The sequence below is a fragment of the Anomaloglossus baeobatrachus genome, chromosome 3 (genome assembly GCF_048569485.1).
Source record: "Anomaloglossus baeobatrachus isolate aAnoBae1 chromosome 3, aAnoBae1.hap1, whole genome shotgun sequence".
Classification (NCBI taxonomy): Eukaryota; Metazoa; Chordata; class Amphibia; order Anura; family Aromobatidae; genus Anomaloglossus; species Anomaloglossus baeobatrachus.
The window spans coordinates 12,817,427-12,833,551 of record NC_134355.1 but is presented as its reverse complement, the minus strand read 5'-3'; the positions used below and the strand labels follow the sequence as shown (position 1 = coordinate 12,833,551).

The window sequence follows — 16,125 nt, the reverse complement described above, 5'->3', positions numbered from 1 at the left end:
TAACCTGGGCATCTCCTGCATATAATTATATATGTACAGCCGGTATAACCTGGGCATCTCCTGCATATAATTATATATGTACAGCTGGTATAACCTGGGCATCTCCTGCATATAATTATATATGTACAGCCGGTATAACCTGGGCATCTCCTGCATATAATTATATATGTACAGCCGGTATAACCTGGGCATCTCCTGCATATAATTATATATGTACAGCTGGTATAACCTGGGCATCTCCTGCATATAATTATATATGTACAGCTGGTATAACCTGGGCATCTCCTGTATATAATTATATATGTACAGCTGGTATAACCTGGGCATCTCCTGTATATAATTATATATGTACAGCTGGTATAACCTGGGCATCTCCTGTATATAATTATATATGTACAGCTGGTATAACCTGGGCATCTCCTGCATATAATTATATATGTACAGCCGGTATAACCTGGGCATCTCCTGCATATAATTATATATGTACAGCTGGTATAACCTGGGCATCTCCTGCATATAATTATATATGTACAGCTGGTATAACCTGGGCATCTCCTGTATATAATTATATATGTACAGCTGGTATAACCTGGGCATCTCCTGCATATAATTATATATGTACAGCCGGTATAACCTAGACATCTCCTGTATATAATTATATATGTACAGATGGTATAACCCGGGCATCTCCTGTATATAATTATATATGTACAGGTGGTATAACTCGGGCATCTCCTGTATATAATTATATATGTACAGCCGGTATAACCTGGGCATCTCCTGTATATAATTATATATGTACAGCTGGTATAACCTGGGCATCTCCTGTATATAATTATATATGTACAGCCGGTATAACCTGGACATCTCCTGTATATAATTATATATGTACAGCCGGTATAACCTGGGCATCTCCTGTATATAATTATATATGTACAGCCGGTATAACCTGGACATCTCCTGTATATAATTATATATGTACAGCCGGTATAACCTGGGCATCTCCTGTATATAATTATATATGTACAGCTGGTATAACCTGGGCATCTCCTGTATATAATTATATATGTACAGCCGGTATAACCTGGGCATCTTCTGTACGTATTGGTATGGATGATAATTCTGCAGTGAGGAGTTTGGCAATGATTCATGCTTTCTGGCTGCTGGTGGAGCCATGATGGCCTGATGCGGGCTCTGGAGGGTGGGCACCAGGAATAACAGTGGGCTCCAGTGGGGTCTGTCCAGGTGACAGCCGGATGTAATGAGGATGATGGAGGGACATGAGAGCACCATGTGTGGCGCCCCTGACCTGGTCAGGCACCACTGAGTACTGCACCCATGCTGGGACAATGCTTCCAGGTAGTTCTAAAGGCCGGAAAGAGGTGTGTAAGCACAGACACATAACAAGCAGGTCTCCCACACCATTAGATGGGACCCTTGGGCAGTCCCTAGAGGGGTCTGACCTTTAATTCTTATCAAGGGGTGTAGTGGAGGGGCTGGGAGCTAAAATGCAGAGGCTGAAAGGAAAGGAGAGGAGTGAGCCAGTCTGGTAGTGGTGAGTGGCGGTTTCTAAGTCCCTGCTCTCTGCTGCCACCCAGAGGTGCGGACCGGTGGTACAGCATGGGATTATCCCGCTCATGGGACATCAGTTTGAGCAAATGTGACCCAAATAGTCCTCTCTGGGCTTCATTGGAAATGCTGATCAGGTGGGGATTGGAGTTTAACCTTTTGATTAACCTTTTGGGCGGTTGGAGGGTAACTGCAGGTGCATTATCCGCTCCTTGCAGGAAACAGTCGCCACTTGCTTGAATAAAATGTTTCAAGAAGGTTTTATTCTTCTGAGAAGATCGAATTTAAAAGTGGAATATTGAAAAGGTTGTCTGGGTTATATAACACGGCCACAGCATCAACCCCATTCACTTCAATGGAGATGAACTGCAATACCAGACACGGCCTCCAGTCGGGAGTGGCGCTGTACCTGGGAAACAGTAGCCAGGTTTTTTATACAAAGCACAATATTACATAATGCCCAATGTATGCCATGTATGCCTGGTCACTTCTGGAGGAGGGCATCCATATATTCAGGAGGTGCATCCTCCACCATATTGTGATGGAAATGATACCAGAGCAGCGTCTTCACCCTCAGTACAGAGAATATCAGCATATAATCCCGTGATACTGTGACCAGGGTCATGTGAATGAGGCCAAGCCCCATCATAGGAAGCAACAAAGAGGCAACAGGCTTCACTGCTGACGGTGTGTGACTCTCATAGACATCAGTGGAGCCGCCGGCCTCGCGTGCTGACGGAAGAGTCGGGGAAACCTACCTTCTTCTTGCTGCAATATATCTGCCACTTCTTCTCTGGGGGGAGGGCGAACATGGCCTCTCTGTTCTTTTCTGTGAGGTCCAGCTCATCCTGTCAATCAAAAAGAAAACAGAATCAATGACACAGCCCCCTATAAAGATCATTTACTGACTGGGGATTTACTGACGTGTGCAAAGAACAGAGATTTATTACTTCTACCACTGGAAATATAAAAGGAGAATTTAAAGGGGTTCTCCAACGATACACATAAAGCCATAAACCATCCCGACCTGGCCCTGCTCCTACAGCTGATGCCTCGTCACAATGTATCAGTGGAAGGAATGCTGAGATAATATAATATCAGAGAGAGTTCGCCTGACAATTCTATGGGGGCTCCATTGTTATATAAGCACCCCTATTATATGGGGGGGCAGTGGTGATAATCGGGGGGATATCGCCGGAGCCAGGCAGTAGCTGCTGACAATCGTAACGCCGTCCCCGGGGGCCGGGCGGCCGCTGACAATCTAGTGAACAGTAAAGACATTTTTTTTTAGGGGAAATAAAGCTACGGCTGAGCGAGCGAACACGAACATATGGAAATGCTTAAAAGATGGATTCCCAAATTTAAGGGGTAGACAAGTGAAACAACATCCATCCCCTTGTTACATAGGATTACTGGCCCAGAGTGAGATTCCAGATCTAAAATAAGCCAAGGAATGCTGTCTGAGGTCAGGGAACTCGTACACAGGAGCGGGGGGGGGGAGCGCCGAACAAGAGGACGCCCCGAGAGGAGCCGCTATCCAGCGCATAACAAAGCATGAGAGCAACGATCTGCGCTGCCCATGACGGAACGTAGCCCCCAGGAGCCCCCCGGGACAGAGCACAGCCCCCAAGAGCCCCCCCAGGACAGAGCACAGCCCCCAAGAGCCCCCCGGGACAGGGCACAGCCCCCGAGAGCCCCCCGGGACAGAGCGCAGGCCTCGAGAGCCCCCCAGGACAGAGCACAGCCCCCGAGAGCCACTCGGAACAGAGCACAGCCCCCAAGAGCCCCCCGGGACAGAGCGCAGCCCCCGAGAGCCCCCCCGCCCGGGACAGAGCGCAGCCCTCGAGAACCCCCGGGACAGAGCGCAGCCCCCAAGAGTACCCCGAAACAAAGCACAACCCCCGAGAGCTCCCCGAGACAGAGTGCAGCCCCCGAGAGCCCCCCGAGACAGAGCGCAGCCCCCGAGAGCCCCCCGAGACAGAGCGCAGCCCCGAAGAGATCCCCGGGACAGAGCGCAGCCCCCGAGAGCCCCCCGAGACAGAGCACAGCCCCCAAGAGCCCCCCCAGGACAGAGCACAGCCCCCAAGAGCCCCCCCAGGACAGAGCGCAGCCCCCGAGAGCCCCCCCGGGACAGAGCGCAGCCCCGAAGAGATCCCCGGGACAGAGCGCAGCCCCCGAGAGCCCCCCCGGGACAGAGCACAGCCCCCAAGAGCCCCCCCAGGACAGAGCGCAGCCCCCGAGAGCCCCCCCGGGACAGAGCGCAGCCCCGAAGAGATCCCCGGGACAGAGCGCAGCCCCCGAGAGCCCCCCCGGGACAGAGCACAGCCCCCAAGAGCCCCCCCAGGACAGAGCACAGCCCCCAAGAGCCCCCCGGGACAGGGCACAGCCCCCGAGAGCCCCCCGGGACAGAGCGCAGCCCCCGAGAGCCCCCCGAGACAGAGCACAGCCCCCAAGAGCCCCCCCAGGACAGAGCACAGCCCCCAAGAGCCCCCCCAGGACAGAGCACAGCCCCCAAGAGCCCCCCGGGACAGGGCACAGCCCCCGAGAGCCCCCCGGGACAGAGCGCAGCCCCCGAGAGCCCCCCGAGACAGAGCGCAGCCCCCGAGAGCCCCCCGAGACAGAGCGCAGCCCCGAAGAGATCCCCGGGACAGAGCGCAGCCCCCGAGAGCCCCCCCGGGACAGAGCACAGCCCCCAAGAGCCCCCCGGGACAGGGCACAGCCTCCGAGAGCCCCCCGGGACAGAGCGCAGCCCCCCGAGAGCCCCCCAGGACAGAGCACAGCCCCCGAGAGCACCCCAGGACAGAGTGCAGCCCCCGGGAAAGAGCGCAGCCCCCGAGAACCCCACAGGACAGAGCGCACCTCCCGAGAGCCCCCAGGACAGAGCGCAGCCCCCGAGAGCCCCCAGGACAGAGCGCAGCCCCCCATGAGCTCCCCGGGACAGAGTGCAGCCCCCGAGAGCCCCCGGGATAGAACGCAGCCCCCAAGAGCCCCCTGGAACAGAACGCAGCCCTGGAGAGCCCCCAAGACAGAGCGCAGCCCCCCGGGACAGAGCGCAGCCCCCCATGAGCCCCCCGGGACAGAGCACAGCCCCGGAGAGCGCAGCTCCCGGGAGCTCCCCGGGACAGAGAGCAGCCCCCGAGAGCCCCCAAGACAGAGCACAGCCCCCCGTGACAGAGTGCAGCACCCCAAGAGTCCCCCGTGACAGAGTGCAGCACCCCAAGAGTCCCCCGGGACAGAGCGCAGCAGTGCAGTGCCCCCTGGACAGAGTATGAAATACGGTCACATGTAAAGTCAGTTTTGCTGCTCCACAATTCTCCACTTATATCAAGAGCTCCATTTATAATTCTGCTGTTGTGTCACATGTGCAGAATTCATGACATTCTACTCTATCCTCCACTCACATCCAGAGCTGCATTCACAGTTCTGCTGTTCCACACTTCATACTCCATTGATACTAGTAGTTGCATTAGTAATTTAGCAATGGTGTCATGCACGCTGCGGTCATCTCCACGACACTTCATTCACCAGATAAATCCAGAGCTGCATTCACAATTCTGCTATTTCTTCATATTTTATACTCCAAACACTTCCTTTCCTGGGTTCTCATGCAATTCAATCACTCTGAAAGATTGATCAGATGAAGCCCCCAATAACTAAGAAACGAGGCGCAGGTGACGGGATGATGGTGCACAGCACGGAGCGCTGCTGGAAAACAAACACAAAAGAGCAAAACAATTACACCCGTGCACGGACGACCCCCATTGTCACCTGCAGGTTCTAGATCCGTAATTGCCTATGGCCTCATTTACACCTCCTATTTTTTGCAGACCAAAGGTGGACAAAACAGGAAGATGCGTCCGAGGGGGGACATTCACTTATCACTGAGGGGAGGTTAAAAAACCTGAAAATGCGTCCAAACACCAAAGAGAAGATAGAAGTCATTTCTCCACAAAGAGTCAAGAACAAGACCCGGGAATCTGCTCCACAGCGACCACTGCCAAGACCGCGAACACCGGCCGACCAGAGGCACTGTGCTGCAAAAGCTCAAATCACCCTCACTGCTACACTATAATGGAAGGACAGCAACAAATACATTACCCAGACCTGGAGGCCCACAGAAGACACCACAGATACTCTACATACTGCCCCTATGTGCAAGGATGGAACCACTATAATACTGCCCCTATGTACAAGAATATAACTGCTATATTACTGCCCCTATGTGCAAGGATGGAACCACTATAATACCGCCCCAATGTACAAGAATATAACTGCTATAATACTGCCCCTATGTGCAAGGATGGAACCACTATAATACCGCCCCAATGTACAAGAATATAACTGCTATAATACTGCCCCTATGTGCAAGGATGGAACCACTATAATACCGCCCCAATGTACAAGAATATAACTGCTATAATACTGCCCCTATGTATAAGAATATAACTACTATAATACTGCCCCTATGTACAAGGATGGAACCACTACAATACTGCCCCTATGTACAAGAATATAACTGCTATAATACTGCCCCTATGTGCAAGGATGGAACCACTATAATACCACCCCAATGTACAAGAATATAACTGCTATAATACTGCCCCTATGTATAAGAATATAACTACTATAATACTGCCCCTATGTACAAGGATGGAACCACTATAATACCGCCCCAATGTATAAGAATATAACTGCTATAATACTGCCCCTATGTACAAGAATATAACTACTATAATACTGCCCCTATGTATAAGAATATAACTACTATAATACTGCCCCCTATGTGCAAGAATATAACTACTATAATACTGCCCCCTATGTACAAGAATATAACTACTATAATACTGCCCCTATGTACAAGAATATAACTGCTATAATACTGCCCCTATACACAAGAATATAACTACTATAATACTGCCCCCTATGTGCAAGATATATAACTACTATAATACTGCCCCCTATGTACAAGAATATAACTACTATAATACTGCCCCTATGTACAAGAATATAACTGCTATAATACTGCCCCTATACACAAGAATATAACTACTATAATACTGCCCCTATATACAAGAATATAACTACTATAATACTGCCCCTAAATACAAGAATATAACTACTATAATACTGCCCCCTATGTACAAGAATATAACTACTATAATACTGCCCCTATATACAAGAATATAACTACTATAATACTGCCCCTATATACAAGAATATAACTACTATAATACTGCCCCTATATACAAGAATATAACTACTATAATACTGCCCCTATATACAAGAATATAACTACTATAATACTGCCTCTATGTACAAGAATATAACTACTATAATACTGCCCCTATGTACAAGAATATATCTACTATAATACTACCCCTATGTACAAGAATATAACTACTATAATACTACCCCTATGTACAAGAATATAACTGCTGTAATACTGCCCCTATGTACAAGAATATAACTGCTGTAATACTACCCCTATATACAGGAATATAACTACTATAATACTGCCCCTATGTACAAGAATATAACTGCTGTAATACTACCCTTATATACAAGAATATAACTGCTGTAATACTGCCCCTATGTACAAGAATATAACTACTATAATACTGCCCCTATGTACAAGAATATAACTACTATAATACTGCCCCCTATGTACAAGAATATAACTGCTATAATACTGCCCCTATACACAAGAATATAACTATTATAATACTGCCCCTATATACAAGAATATAACTACTATAATACTGCCCCTATATACAAGAATATAACTACTATAATACTGCCCCCTATGTACAAGAATATAACTACTATAATACTGCCCCCTATGTACAAGAATATAACTACTATAATACTGCCCCCTATGTACAAGAATATAACTGCTATAATACTGCTCCTATGTACAAGAATATAACTACTATAATACTGCTCCTATACACAAGAATATAACTACTATAATACTGCCCCTATATACAAGAATATAACTACTATAATACTGCCCCCTATGTACAAGAATATAACTACTATAATACTGCCCCCTATGTACAAGAATATAACTACTATAATACTGCCCCGATGTACAAGAATATAACTACTATAATACTGCCCCCTATATACAAGAATTTAACTACTATAATACTGCCCCGATGTACAAGAATATAACTACTATAATACTGCCCCTATGTAGTATATGTGTGGATACACAGCGGTATAATGTGTGCCGGGACTCTAGCCATGAGGACATGCGCCGTCTTCTCTCCGGTGGAGCACAGACCCCCCATCCTGTCCGCTCGGTCCTGGCATACTTCGCCTGTGTTCGGGGTTCATTAGTCCAGGCCTCTGACATTAGGAATTTGTCATCTCGCAGCCTTAAGAAAGTGAATAAACCCATATTCCGCTCGTCAGTTGGGGGCAGCGGAGAAATCAGAGCAGCCTTGGGCCAGTGTCAGCTTTTACTGTGTGGCAGGATCTTAAGACAACATTAATGTAACTCTCATTCGAGGTCCCTCGTCGCTGGAGCTCGTTTCCCGCAGCCGCGCAGAGAACGCCGCCAAGTCCCAGGAAAACGGACAAAAAGGGCCAGAGGCCGAGATCCTCTGTGTCAGCGATTTCCAGGATTATTTATAGGACGCTGGCACAGACACAGCAGATGCGGCCTCTGCAATTGTTACAGGGGCACAAATATATCGATTCATGCTGCGATTCCTGGGGCAAGAATAGAATGCGAGAAATGCAGAAAAACTGACTCACACGGTAGAAAAGATTCAGGAAAGGTAGAAAAGAAGTCAGGCAGCAATTAGAAAGGCTTATTATTATTAGTGTCTCAATAATATCCATGATATCACATGGAAAGATGGAAACCCACGCGTTTCGAATAGAGCTGTGCTCCTCTCGCGGTGGCGTCACATCGGTCGAGCTGGCCGCGACTGCAGTACAGGGAAGTGAGCGCTCTTCTGTATTATTTTCACATTCCGGAAAATGATAACTGCTTTGTTACGGTCAGAAAACTTATTTGTTTCTTTTTTAGCCCCATGACCCGTCCCCAATCAATCCACGGGGTCTTCATCCTCCACCGTGCACAGGCGGATCTGACAAAGAACAGAGTGATAGATTTGGATGGAAGCATTTCAATGACCTTGGTGACTTTTCAAAAAATGTTTTGCATTATCTGCCTCCAGTGCGCTTTACTGGCGGATAATTACCTGCCTTCAGTGGGCTTCACCAGTGGATCATTACCTGCCTCCAGTGGGCTTCACCAGTGGATCATTACCTGCCTCCAGTGGGCTTCTCCCTTGGTGCATTATCTGCCTCAAGTGGGCTTCTCCCCTGGAGCATTACCTGCCAACAGTGGGCTTCTCCCCTGGAGCATTATCTGCCTCCAGTGTGCTTCTCTTCTCAACTGGAGGCAGATAATGCTCCACGGGTGAAGCCCACTAGAGGCAGGTAATGCTCGAAGGGTGAAGCCAACTGGTGGCAACTAAGGCTACTTTCACACATCAGTTTTTTGCCATCAGGTTCAATCCGGAAAAAAACGGGTAAAACGGATCCGGTACCGCATCCGTTTTTTCCCCATAGACTTGCATTGTTACCGGATTGTACCGGATGGCTTTGCGTTGCATCCGTTTTTTTCCGGATGCGGCAAAATTAGTTAATGCGGCGGCCGGAGGCAACGTAGCTTGCAACGTTTTTTTGTCCGGCAAAAAAAACGCATCGCGCCGGATCCGGCGCGATACGGCGTGTTTTACAATAGAAGCCTATGGACGCCGGATCCGGCGTAATGCGGTAAAAAACGGATGCGGCCGCCGGATCCGTTTTTCTAAACTGAGCATGCTCCAATGTAATTAACAAAACGGATCCAGCCAAAAAACGGACGAAAAGGATGCAAAAACGGATGCAAACCGTATCCACCGGATCCGTTTTTTAACGGATCCGGCATAACGGATCCGTTAAAAAACGGATCCGGTGGATACGGTTTTCACTTTTTTTTCAGGATCCGTTGGATCAGGAAAAAAAAGGACTGTGCCTGAATACAGAAAACTGATGTGTGAAAGTAGCCTAATGCTCCAATGGCGAAGCCTATTGGAACCTGATAATGCTCCAAGGGTGAAGCCCATTGGAGGCAGATAATGCTGCAAGGATAAAGCCCACTGGAGGCAGATAATGCTCCGAGGGTGAAGCACACTGGAGCCAGTAGACTTCACCCGTGGAGCACTATCCTTAGAGTATTATCTGGCTCCAGTGGGCTTCACCCTTAGAGCATTATCTGGCTCCAGTGGGCTTCTCCCCTGAAGCATCATCTGCCTCCAGTGGGCTTCTCCCCTGAAGCATTATCTGCCTCCAGTGGGCTTCACCCCTGAAGCATTATCTGCCTCCAGTGGGCTTCTCCCCTGGAGCATTATCTGCCTCCAGTGTGCTTCTCCCCTGGAGCATTATCTGCCTCCAGTGTGCTTCTCCCCTGGAGCATTATGTGCCTCCAGTGGGTTTCACCCTTCGAGCATTACCTGCCTCCAGTGGGCTTCTCCCCTGGAGCATTATCTGCCTCCAGTGGGCTTCTCCCCTGGAGCATTATCTGCCTCCAGTGGGCTTCTTCCCTGGAACATTATCTGCCTCCAGTAGGCTTCTCCCCTGGAGCATTATCTGCCTCCAGTGGGCTTCTCCCCTGGAGCATTATCTGCCTCCAGTGGGCTTCTCCCCTGGAGCATTATCTGCCTCCAGTGGGCTTCTCCCCTGGAGCATTATCTGCCTCCAGTGGGCTTCTTCCCTGGAACATTATCTGCCTCCAGTAGGCTTCTCCCCTGGAGCATTATCTGCCTCCAGTGGGCTTCTCCCCTGGAGCATTATCTGCCTCCAGTGGGCTTCTCCCCTGGAGCATTACCTGCCTCCAGTGGGCTTCTCCCCTGGAGCATTACCTGCCTCCAGTGGGCTTCTTCCCTGGAGCATTACCTGCCTCCAGTGGGCTTCTCCCCTGGAGCATTACCTGCCTCCAGTGGGCTTCTCCCCTGGAGCATTACCTGCCTCCAGTGGGCTTCTCCTCTGGAGCATTACCTGCCTCCAGTGGGCTTCTCCTCTTGAGCATTACCTGCCTCCAGTGGGCTTCTCCCCTGGAGCATTACCTGCCAACAGTGGGCTTCTCCCCTGGAGCATTTTCTGCCTCCAGTGGGCTTCTCCCCTGGAGCATTACCTGCCTCTAGTGGGCTTCTCCCCTGGAGCATTACCTGCCTCCAGTGGGCTTCTCCCCTGGAGCATTACCTGCCTCCAGTGGGCTTCTCCCCTGGAGCATTACCTGCCTCCAGTGGGCTTCTCCCCTGGAGCATTATCTGCCTCCAGTGGGCTTCTCCCCTGGAGCATTATCTGCCTCCAGTGGGCTTCTCCCCTGGAGCATTACCTGCCTCCAGTGGGCTTCTCCTCTGGAGCATTACCTGCCTCCAGTGGGCTTCTCCCCTGGAGCATTACCTGCCTCCAGTGGGCTTCTCCCCTGGAGCATTACCTGCCTCCAGTGGGCTTCTCCCCTGGAGCATTACCTGCCTCCAGTGGGCTTCTCCCCTGGAGCATTACCTGCCTCTAGTGGGCTTCTCCCCTGGAGCATTACCTGCCAACAGTGGGCTTCTCCCCTGGAGCATTTTCTGCCTCCAGTGGGCTTCTCCCCTGGAGCATTACCTGCCTCTAGTGGGCTTCTCCCCTGGAGCATTACCTGCCAACAGTGGGCTTCTCCCCTGGAGCATTACCTGCCTCCAGTGAGCTTCTCCCCTGGAGCATTACCTGCCTCTAGTGGGCTTCTCCCCTGGAGCATTAGCTGCCTCCAGTGGGCTTCTCCCCTGGAGCATTACCTGCCTCCAGTGGGCTTCTCCCCTGGAGCATTCCCTGCCTCTAGTGGGCTTCTCCCCTGGAGCATTACCTGCCAACAGTGGGCTTCTCCCCTGGAGCATCACCTGCCTCCAGTGAGCTTCTCCCCTGGCGCATTATCTGCCTCCAGTGGGCTTCTCCCCTGGAGCATTACCTGCCTCCAGTGGGCTTCTCCCCTGGAGCATTAGCTGCCTCCAGTGGGCTTCTCCCCTGGAGCATTACCTGCCTCCAGTGGGCTTCTCCCCTGGAGCATTACCTGCCTCCAGTGGGCTTCTCCCCTGGAGCATTACCTGCCTCCAGTGGGCTTCTCCCCTGGAGCATTCCCTGCCTCTAGTGGGCTTCTCCTCTGGAGCATTACCTGCCTCCAGTGGGCTTCTCCCCTGGAGCATTCCCTGCCTCTAGTGGGCTTCTCCCCTGGAGCATTACCTGCCTCCAGTGGGCTTCTCCCCTGGAGCATTCCCTGCCTCTAGTGGGCTTCTCCCCTGGAGCATTACCTGCCAACAGTGGGCTTCTCCCCTGGAGCATCACCTGCCTCCAGTGAGCTTCTCCCCTGGCGCATTATCTGCCTCCAGTGGGCTTCTCCCCTGGAGCATTACCTGCCTCCAGTGGGCTTCTCCCCTGGAGCATTAGCTGCCTCCAGTGGGCTTCTCCCCTGGAGCATTACCTGCCTCCAGTGGGCTTCTCCCCTGGAGCATTACCTGCCTCCAGTGGGCTTCTCCCCTGGAGCATTACCTGCCTCCAGTGGGCTTCTCCCCTGGAGCATTACCTGCCTCCAGTGGGCTTCTCCCCTGGAGCATTCCCTGCCTCTAGTGGGCTTCTCCCCTGGAGCATTACCTGCCAACAGTGGGCTTCTCCCCTGGAGCATCACCTGCCTCCAGTGAGCTTCTCCCCTGGCGCATTATCTGCCTCCAGTGGGCTTCTCCCCTGGAGCATTACCTGCCTCCAGTGGGCTTCTCCCCTGGAGCATTAGCTGCCTCCAGTGGGCTTCTCCCCTGGAGCATTACCTGCCTCCAGTGGGCTTCTCCCCTGGAGCATTACCTACCTCCAGTGGGCTTCTCCCCTGGAGCATTACCTGCCTCCAGTGGGCTTCTCCCCTGGAGCATTACCTGCCTCCAGTGGGCTTCTCCCCTGGAGCATTACCTGCCTCCAGTGGGCTTCTCCTCTGGAGCATTACCTGCCTCCAGTGGGCTTCTCCCCTGCAGCATTACCTGCCTCCAGTGGGCTTCTCCCCTGCAGCATTATCTGCCTCCAGTGAGCTTCTCCCCTGGAGCATTACCTGCCTCCAGTGGGCTTCTCACCTGGAGCATTACCTGCCTCCAGTGGGCTTCTCCTCTGGAGCATTACCTGCCTCCAGTGGGCTTCTCCCCTGGAGCATTTTCTGCCTCCAGTGGGCTTCTCCTGTGGAGCATTACCTGCCTCCAGTGGGCTTCTCCCCTGGAGCATTTTCTGCCTCCAGTGGGCTTCTCCTCTGGAGCATTACCTGCACTGTGGACACATTTTTTTCAATCTTACGATCCCACTGAGTTTTTAAGTGCTAGACTCTTCAGAACGTCTCTTTTTGCAGATCTTTAAAGTACTTTTTTAATGTTTTTGACCACCGAAGTTCTTGGAGCATTATTCAGAAGTAGTAGAGAGCATTATTTCAACCAAACACAGTGGGAAATTGCTCAAAAACTCGGCCCGGGCATTTTTTGGGCTTTCCCTTTGACTTGCATTGTAAAGTACAGAGCATCTTTAAAGCAGAAAACGCCTAAAGAATGGAGCGGTCACTTCTTTTAACCGTTTGGTGTCTTTGGAAAAGACGCTCTGAAGTATCTGAACAGAAAGTTCTTTACAAATGTTCATTTTTGGAGCATTTTTTGGGCACTTTTTTTCATTTTTTTGAGCAGATTCTGCCTGAAATAAATGTTGCGTGCACAAATCGCAATGTGAAGAGAAGGCTGACAGTGAAGCCAGAGGCGAGTGAAGGATTTTTAGGATTTTGCTCTTAAGCCGCTCTGAAGAATTCATCGCTTGACATGAAGGATGAAAATATGCAGCAAAGCAACGGATTCCGGCCAAACGCAAAACCACAAGCGTTCACCTCCGCGATCCCAGAGCTGAAATCTTCACATAGTTTCCAAGCTGCAAGATCCCAAATTATTTTACTCATCTGTTTATTTGGGAAACATGGTTCTCTAGCAACACGGCCGGGGCGGAGGTGCAACATCCTGTCACTGAATTCCAGCCGTGGAAAGAGGTCAGCGCTGCGCTACGTGTCAGTAAATCCCCGCAACCGCCGTCACATGGTGCAGAAGACCGGGCGCTAATCTGGATCATCGTCCTAGATTTCAGCAAAAGCTTCCAACATGTTTAATATCAAACCCCCTCCTCATGTGTCAGTCTTTAATGCAGTGGCATTCCGTTCATGAATCAGCAAGCTCAGGATGAACAGCATTTACAGTCACACATAGGGGCCAAGTGATTATTGTCCAGAAGCCATGATCCACCAGGGACCGCAGTGCAGCCTATGGCTAGGAGCAGGGTCTCCGGGACGTGGCCTGCACCTTTAAGCCTCCGGTTTGTGCTGCTGCGGCGCCTCCCGACCTCGCCTCTCCCTCGTGGCGTCTCTGAGGGATCTTTACTGTCAGAATCCATCAGTTCTGGAGCTGAATGGGAAATAAGGTGTGAGAAAGGTTAATGGGAAACTGCAGAGCTTGCGGCTCCTCATCCTGCCCCTCCAGAGCTGACGCTCATTACACCGGCTGAAGAGGAGCTGCTGCTTCTGGTGCAAAAGCAATTTGCAGTTTGGGCTCTGCCAAAATACACAAGCGTCCGCCCCACTGATGACTTCCTGCCGAAACGCGAGGGTACAGACCCAAGAACAGCAGTAACTCCTGAGTGTATGTGCACAGTGACTGCACCAGCAGAATAGTGAGTGCAGCTCTGGAGGATAATACAGGAAGTAACTCAGGATCAGTAATGTAATGTATGTACACAGTGACTGCACCAGCAGAATAGTGAGTGCAGCTCTGGAGTATAATACAGGATGTTACTCAGGATCAGTAATGTAATGTATGTACACAGTGACTGCACCAGCAGAATAGTGAGTGCAGCTCTGGAGTATAATATAGGATGTAACTCAGGATCAGTAATGTAATGCATGTACACAGTGACTGCACCAGCAGAATAGTGAGTGCAGCTCTGGAGTATAATACAGGAGGTAACTCAGGATCAGTAATGTAATGTATGCACACAGTGACTGCACCAGCAGAATAGTGAGTGCAGCTCTGGAGGATAATACAGGAGGTAACTCAGGATCAGTAATGTATGTGCACAGTGACTGCACCAGCAGAATAGTGAGTGCAGCTCTGGAGTATAATACAGGAGGTAACTCAGGATCAGTAATGTAATGTATGTACACAGTGACTGCACCAGCAGAATAGTGAGTGCAGCTCTGGAGTATAATACAGGAGGTAACTCAGGATCAGTAATGTAATGTATGTACACAGTGACTGCACCAGCAGAATAGTGAGTGCAGCTCTGGAGTATAATACAGGAGGTAACTCAGGATCAGTAATGTAATGTATGTACACAGTGACTGCACCAGCAGAATAGTGAGTGCAGCTCTGGAGTATAATACAGTAGGTGACTCAGGATCAGTAATGTAATGTATGTATACAGTGACTGCACCAGCAGAATAGTGAGTGCAGCTCTGGAGTATAATACAGGAGGTAACTCAGGATCAGTAATGTAATGTATGCACACAGTGACTGCACCAGCAGAATAGTGAGTGCAGCTCTGGAGTATAATACAGTAGGTGACTCAGGATCAGTAATGTAATGTATGCACACAGTGACTGCACCAGCAGAATAGTGAGTGCAGCTCTGGAGTATAATACAGTAGGTAACTCAGGATCAGTAATGTATTGCATGTGCACAGTGACTGCACCAGCAGAATAGTGTGTGCAGCTCTGGAGTATAATACAGGAGGTAACTCAGGATCAGTAATGTAATGTATGTGCACAGTGACTGCACCAGCAGAATAGTGAGTGCAGCTCTGGAGGATAATACAGTAGGTGACTCAGGATCAGTAATGTATTGCATGTGCACAGTGACTGCACCAGCAGAATAGTGTGTGCAGCTCTGGAGTATAATACAGGAGGTAACTCAGGATCAGTAATGTAATGTATGTGCACAGTGACTGCACCAGCAGAATAGTGAGTGCAGCTCTGGAGTATAATACAGGAGGTAACTCAGGATCAGTAATGTAATGTATGTGCACAGGGACTGCACCAGCAGAATAGTGTGTGCAGCTCTGGAGTATAATACAGGAGGTAAGTCAGGAGCAGTACTATAGTGTCTGTGCACAGAGATCCATATAATATTGTAGTGATACGTCTTCATGTCACGAGCAGGATGAGGACAGGTGCTGGAGGACTGTGGTGACATCACTGTTATTTCGCCCTTCACCTGCCATTCTCCTTCTGCTCCTTTGTTCTCTCGTAGGTCGCGCTGGGATATAATGTTGCGGTGTCAGTTTTTGGGTCCATTTACTCTTAATATTTGGCTGCTGATGAGGGTAAGAAAACAGCCGGGGATCCCCACGTGCCTGCGCGGCTTCTTCCAGCAATCTGTGCAGATTCTTTCCCCTGGGAGTTTAGTACAAAGCTCTGTTTTTGAGCATCACCCAATGAAAATATTTGCCAGTCCCCGCGTTTGC

At 50.2% G+C, this 16,125-nt stretch overlaps 1 protein-coding gene across 4 annotated transcripts in view; it reads right to left on the bottom strand.

The window, feature by feature from the left end:
- Positions 1 to 16,125, bottom strand: part of DAAM2 (dishevelled associated activator of morphogenesis 2) — a 319,005-nt gene that overhangs the window by 195,889 nt on the left and 106,991 nt on the right. For all 4 annotated transcript variants that reach the window (XM_075339000.1, XM_075338999.1, XM_075338998.1 and 1 more), the window contains exon 3: positions 2,328 to 2,417. In XM_075339000.1, coding sequence (XP_075195115.1) covers positions 2,328 to 2,417 — 90 coding nt within the window. The remainder of the gene's footprint in view (positions 1 to 2,327; positions 2,418 to 16,125) is intronic.